General features: G+C 36.2%; 1 protein-coding gene across 1 annotated transcript in view; it reads left to right on the forward strand.

Moving 5' to 3' along the window:
• The window catches only part of pth2ra (parathyroid hormone 2 receptor a), a 42935-nt gene extending 35585 nt beyond the window's left edge, over positions 1–7350 (forward strand). Inside the window, exons 11-13 of the mRNA XM_056426372.1 lie at positions 3318–3456; positions 5893–5934; positions 6950–7350. Coding sequence (XP_056282347.1) covers positions 3318–3456; positions 5893–5934; positions 6950–7333 — 565 coding nt within the window. The 3' untranslated portion in view covers positions 7334–7350. The remainder of the gene's footprint in view (positions 1–3317; positions 3457–5892; positions 5935–6949) is intronic.

Consider the following 7350-nt stretch of genomic DNA (forward strand, 5'->3'; position numbering starts at 1 on the left):
AGAAATGTACTGTATGCTAGGATAAGATAAAGTGTATTATTGTGTGTTTGTAATGCTCATTTATTGCAGATATTTCTTTAAAGGATCCCTGCTCACATGTAACACTCCCGTGATCTCCTCTAGTGTTAAAGGTCCCATGTTGTAGAAGGCCTATGTGCCGTATACATACGCAAACCATGGGAAAATGCACACATCACATTTTCCTTCAAATTAGTCACATAACCGTTGCATCCTCTGGCATTATGTTTAATTTCTAAAACGAGTCAAAGAATTGAAAACCCCTCAACTGAAAATATATACGTCTCCACCAGGAAATACCCCCTGGCGAAAAAAGGTTATCTTCCAATATCAGAAATGCCAACAATCTGTAATATGCTTTGGGAAATAGAGACCGAAGGATCGTTTACAGCAGGGGTCGGGAACCTATGGCTCGCGAGCCATATATGACTCTTCCGGTGACGGCATATGGCTCTTTTGAGTTTGAGTTAAAAAAAAAAAAAATCTCCGCCCGCCACTCTGTAATTTTCTCTATCGCGCCAGATTACAGCAGAAGTAATTTAAGGTCCCTTTCTTAAAGACGTCTTTGTTCTTTTATTAAACTAAACGTCTGTTATTGATCGTCTCCACAGCAGCATGTCACTCTGTCTCTACGTGTCGCGTTAACACTTCTCCGCTCGCCGTCTCGCTTGCCGCAGAGCTCCGATGCCCCCTCCCCCCTAGCATCATGCAGCACCAGAAGTCGCTTTAAAAGCAAGACATATTTAATTTATTATACGTTAAAAATACTATATGGCTCTCAATGAAATATATTTAGAATTATTTGGCTTTTATGGCTCTCCCAGTCAAAAAGGTTCCTGACCCCTGGTTTACAGGATGTATAATGTTTCTCGCACAACACGCTGGCAAAAGCTCATTAAAATCGGTGCCTGGAATGTGAGCTTTGCAACAAAACAATCATCACTGATCTCAGTATCTAGGATGTCAGAAGCCATTAACCGCAATAAAACTAAATTGATACTAATGTATGTACTTGCATTAAACATGGCTTCTTTCATTTTGTTTGTGAAACAAAAAAGAAACACAATTCACACATTTGTGTGATGCATTCACACACACAGTATGAAGATGGCCACGTTAATGCTTTTGGTAAGTTATGCCATTGCACGTAGTCTTTTAAAAAATAGCAGTTCGCTAAGAGATCGGTCTTTATTCGTCAAACCACATTCACGTTAAACCTACATTAGTGATTAGTGAGATGATAATTATTATTCATTTGGCTATCAATTATATATGTTTGACCTTGGATGTTCTTTATTACATGTACTGTTACGATCTAATGAATAATAGTCCACAGGATAAAAATGTAAAAGTATTGGCTTGTGTTCAATTATTACCTTCGCATTGAAAATGCGGAAGGTTATGTTTTGATCGCCGTGTATTTATTTATTTGTATGCGTGTTACTCGCATAACTAAAACATTATTAAACCGAATCGCATAAAATTTGGTGGGATGATTGGTTATTATCCGGGGACCATTTGATTAGATTTTGGGATTGATCGGGTCAAATGTCAAGGTCAAGGTCATGAAAAGGTCAAAATCTTCTTTTTACCATACACTCAAAAAAACGATTCAAGCCCTTCTTAGAGGTGTTACATTTAAATATTGTTTGATACATTTAAATAAATCAATTACAAAACGAAGATATTTATATTGAATGGGTGTAACACAAAATGTATGAATACTTTAATTTATTAGATTTATTTAGGTAAGATGGTTACACTCAAAATAAATGTGTTTCTTGAGGACACATTTAAATATTGTTTGCATTTAAATACAATTAATTACAAATAGATATTTATATTTATAACAGAGATATAAATGTATGTTAATACTTTCAACAATTAGATTTATTTAGGAGTCGATGAAGTGATATCAACTAAAAATAAATGTGTTTCATTGAGGACTACCCTTTGCGCATGACACATTTAAATATTGTTTGATACATTTAAATAAATTAATTACAAAAATAGATATTTATATTTAATGGGTGTAACACAAAATGTATGAATACTTTCATTTATTAGATTTATTTAGGTTCGATGGTGCGCATATCAACTAAAAATAAATGTGTTTCATTGAGGACTACCCTTTGCGCATGCGCCAGCTGAAAATCAGTTGTTTGCATGAGGTGCAGACATTTTCAGGGCTGCACGGTGGTGTAGTGGCTAGCACTGTCGCCTCAAAGCCAGAGGTCTGTGGGTTCAATTCCCAGTCGGGGCTTTCCTTCTGTGTGGAGTTTGCATATTTTGTTCGTTAGTTAGTTTATATTTTGAGTTGGACAAACACAAATTAATTACATTTAATGAATATTGTTATTTTATTTTAGATGGATTTGATACAAATGAGTTGGACTAACTTAATTACATTTTATTGCACTCATGTGCTAAATTTGAGTTGGAGTTGCATGTAATTATTGGATGGAAAATCTGCCAACAATTTAATTGAGTTCATCCAATGAGTCATTTCTTTGAGTGTAGGGGTGCAGTTCTGTGCGTATGGGTACTGGAGCGGACATATGATGTGTGTGCACACGGTTCACTTGTGGCTCGTTTCACTCTTATGGTGGCAAGTTTACATTTCCATTAAAAACAAGACATGGATGGAAGAGTTGCTGCCTCTTCATCTTAAGGCGACCATAACAGTAAGGGGTGCACTCAAAAAACGTTTCAAGCCCTTCTTAGAGGTGACACATTTAAATATTGTTTGATACATTTAAATAAATCAATTACAAAAATAGATGTTTATATTTAATGGGTGTAACACAAAATGTATGAATACTTTCATTTATTAGATTTATTTAGGTTAGATGGTGTGCATATCAACTCAAAATAAATGTGTTTCATTGAGGACTACCCTTTGCGCATGCGCCAGCTGAAAATCAGTTGTTTACATGAGGTGAACACACTTTCAGGGCTGTACGGTGGTGTAGTGGCTAGCACTGTCGCCTCAAAACCAGAGGGCCGTGGGTTCAATTCCCAGTTGGGGCGTTCCTTCTGTGTGGAGTTTGCATATTTTGTTAGTTAGTTAGTTTATACTTTGAGTTGGACAAACATAAATTAATTTAATTTAATGAATATCGTTATTTTATTTTAGATGTATTTGATACAAATGAGTTGGACTAACTTAATTACATTGTATTGCACTGATGTGCTAAATTTGAGTTGGAGTTGCATATAATTATTGGATGGAAAACCTGCCAACAATTTAATTGAGTTCATCCAATGAGTCATTTCTTTGAGTGTATGTGTCTCCACAGGAAACTGGCAAAGTCCACCCTGGTGTTGGTGCTGGTGTTTGGCATCCACTACATTATCTTTGTTGGGATGCCTCACGCGTTTGAAGGATCAAGCTGGGAGGTCCGCATGTACTGTGAGCTTTTCTTCAACTCCTTTCAGGTACGCAGTTCTCTTCAGTTATTAGTCACACTGCAGTGGCTGAGATTTACACACACACACACACACACACACACACACACACACACACACACCTTCATTACAAAGCACTATGTGAGGACTTCAGTTTTGGTCACTTTGGGAAGAAAAAAACAATTATAAAATTTACTTTAAAAGTATTTCCCCAAAATATCACTGCATAGACGTTTTTGAATAGTTTCATAGAAATTGACACTAGCAGTGTTATGTTTATCAAATAGTGGACTTCCATATACTGCAATGGAACGGTCTGATCCTATTCGTTCACCCAATCAATCTTTGTTTAACATAAAAGACTTTCTTTATTGCTTTCAAAAATGTATTTGTTTTTCTTTAATGTTAACAAAAATGTGTTGATCATTGGCCAGTTAAAATGAAAACAAATCATGTTTTACCTCCAAATCAGCAGTTACTTGGCTGCATGCACATCAAGTCTAATTATATTATAATATCAAATATATTCTTGTATATACAATTTAAAGATTGAGAATAAAAAACACACTTTGGGGGCTCATCGTTAACGGTGGATTAATGTCAGAGTAAAGACAGAACTTCATGATTCTGTTAAGCTGCTCGATAATGAGTCTGATTCAGTCATAATTCGGCTGTGCCTAAATTTAGATTAGTTTTTTCAAATGATGTGTAATATATTAAATATACTTTAAATATAATTACAATTAGATTGCAGTTCATGCCTATTAAAGTTTCTTCTTGGCATTTTGCCTACTGTGTGGAGAGCGTATGTCTGCATTCGAGTGATGAGCTATTGTAATACTGAAAGAGCTTCCATGGGGAAATTAAAATAGATGGAGCAAATCAATTAACACTAAAGGAGCTAAAAGTCACACATGCTCTGTAAATGATTAAAATGAATGATGTCTATCTTTCATGCATAGGAAAGGTTCACTTTATATAGTCAATGGTATTTTTTCCATTATTAGGTGTTTCTACATTGCACTGAATATGTTTGACTCATGTAGGGAAAGGCAGTCGACGTAAACCATATAGAAACTGATCATACATGACCAAGTTAGAATGGTATCTGTAGTTGGTAAATATGTTGTTAAAATGGCCCTTTTTTTTATTTTTTTGAGCCATGTACTCTTGGTCACTTTGCTTCTAAACCATTGACGCATGTGCTTTACATCACTCGGTCGATGGCGGCTCTGTAATTGGTAAATACTATGTATGTATGTCACAGACTAATGGTAACTCCTCCATCTTCTTTTGAGTCACACATGTCTGCCCATCCTGTGTCTCTTTGTTCCCTCCGAATGTACTTTCACTCTTCTTTGAAGCACCTCTTGTCTTCCTTTCAGGCCAAAACATGTTCAGCTCGTTTCCCGTTTGAACTTCCTCTCCTGTTGGATTGTGTTGAGGATTTCTGGTGTTGTCCACTCTTTATTTTTTGGGGTCCTTTTTCTCATGATCAGTTGATTTTAAAATAAGTTATATTCAACAGAGTAAAAACACATGCAAAGTATATATGACAGTGACACATGATGTGTTTGAACCTTACTGAATGTATTGTTTGACTGTTAACAATCACATAATCAACTGGAAATGTGCTGTGAAACAATTATAACAAACTTAAATACTTTTAACATTAATTAAAAAAAATTATTGGAAACTTAAAACAAAAGCTGAGGAAAGGTGTTTTTGTAGCAAGACGGGATCTATTTATATTGTAACACTTTTCCACTTCAAATTGCTGTTGGTCTCCTAAAAATGGGCATACAAATTGTTTTTACATAAAAATAACTTGCATACGCACATTATTATAGCGCTAATCTAACGCTGGCTAAATTACTGTGTTTTAAAATAATGAATAGAAACTTGAAGTTCTGACATATCTGCAAATTGTTCACTATCGACTTATTTAATTGACATGCAATCAAAACTCAAGTAACATTAGGTTCAATGTTTAATGTCGGTGTTCTTTCGGGTCAATTTGACCCCAGGCTGTTTTTCACTGTGTCAAACATATAAGAAATATCAACTTTTTTATATATTTAAAGGGCTATTTAGGTAGTCAACAAACAAACATAAAGTACCTCACACTTAAACTTGGAAAACAATATTAATTCTAATAATTTTCTGGAGGTTTTAATAGCTGGGGTCAAATTGACCCCAAGGGTAAAATATGTCAGTAAATATAAAGGTAACAGGAGGGTTAAACATTGAATGGGGTCAAATTGACCCTAAGGTAACAGGAGGGTTAAGATAAGCACTATTTTAATTGAGCAAAGACATGGAAGATCTGGTATGTCCTTTTTTTTAGATTGTGTCTGTATTGGACTCTGATAAGAATGACATTCGATCAATTATTGTGATCAACGAACGATAGATGTTTTGTTCTCACTTGAGCTCACCACTTGTATGTCAATCTCTTCCTTTCAGGGCTTCTTTGTGTCCATTATCTATTGCTTCTGCAACGGAGAGGTGAGTGGATCACTTAAAATATACTCTAGTTTTATTTTAAATTAACCAAAGCCATTGACATTTGAATTACTCCAGTGGCACACATATTCAAGGGTCTGGCTGAAGAATAATTAAATTAGCAAATTTGCATTTTTTCCTTTTGATAGTTTTTATTCCTTCTCAAATGAAATGTGATTAAAAGAGCAGTTACTTATGATACCATTTATTCTCTAGCTCTACCTCTCACACGTTGTACTTGGCACTCTCAGTTGGCACCAAGAAGAGACATTTCTGCCAGTTTTATCTTCACAAAACACCCTCTGTTATATTCTCGCTTGCCTCTTGCCACATTGTATCCTGGGCAGCACTGCTTTCATCCTCCATGATGTTTAGAGTTACTTCTATCCAACAGCTCAAAATTATACTGGTGATTTATTTATTTATTTTTAATGTATAATTTGATAAAGCTCAAGAAAGCATACTTTTGTAATTAACACTGGACCAAATGACTCATAATGTGAAAGGGTTTCAGCCATAACTTAAAATAATACTGCAACCAAAAAAACTTCTGTATATTAACTTTAAGTGGTGGAGATCAAGATATGATCTTGGGTAAGATAATATAATTCTTAATAAGTCCCACAGCTGGGACATTAACAAGATTGAAATATTAGCAAGTTAAAAAAAACCTAACTAATGTTTCTCAGGACCGGGTGGAGCCCAAACCTGAGCTAAAAGGCAAGTGACTGCTTGACTTTCATTAATCACACGACCAAAAACATGATTCCTTTGAGCTTTGTTGCTCTGGGTTTCCTAGAAGACATTGTTTGCTTATATTATTTGTGCAGGAGTTTTTATACTTTGCATCTGCTAAATTAAATTCCACCCTGAAATATCAACGGTCTGATACAAAAGAAATACAAATAAATAAACCACATTTAAAAGTTTGTAGAAACATAAAATGGATCGAATAAAGTCCATTTTGCAGTATAAATCTGGATGTGTGAATCCTTTTTTGTTCTTTCCATCCCCAAAGGTCCAGACAGAGATTAAGAAAACATGGACACGTTGGAACCTGGCCTTTGAGTGGGAGGGCCCGGTGGTCTGTGGCCGCTACCGTTACGGCTCTGTCGTTGTTGGCATCAACAACAACAACAACAGCACCAGCAGCCAGTCCCACCTGGCAGGGGCCGGCTCCTCCACACGCTCCACCACGCTGGTTTCAAGCCGTGTTCATCGAAACGCGCGTCCTCACGTGATCAGCACCCTGCCAGGATACGTGATCAGTACCTCGGACCCATCCATACCTGAGGAACCTGAGGACAGCGGCACCAAGCGGGTCGACGATATCTCGCTGAAGGAAAATCTGCATGTTCTTATTCCAAGTGCAACAGCCGAGGATGAGGAGGAAACGCTGTAGCAGTCGTCACATGTGAT

The sequence above is a fragment of the Pseudoliparis swirei genome, chromosome 2, assembly GCF_029220125.1.
Source record: "Pseudoliparis swirei isolate HS2019 ecotype Mariana Trench chromosome 2, NWPU_hadal_v1, whole genome shotgun sequence".
Lineage (NCBI taxonomy): Eukaryota > Metazoa > Chordata > Actinopteri > Perciformes > Liparidae > Pseudoliparis > Pseudoliparis swirei.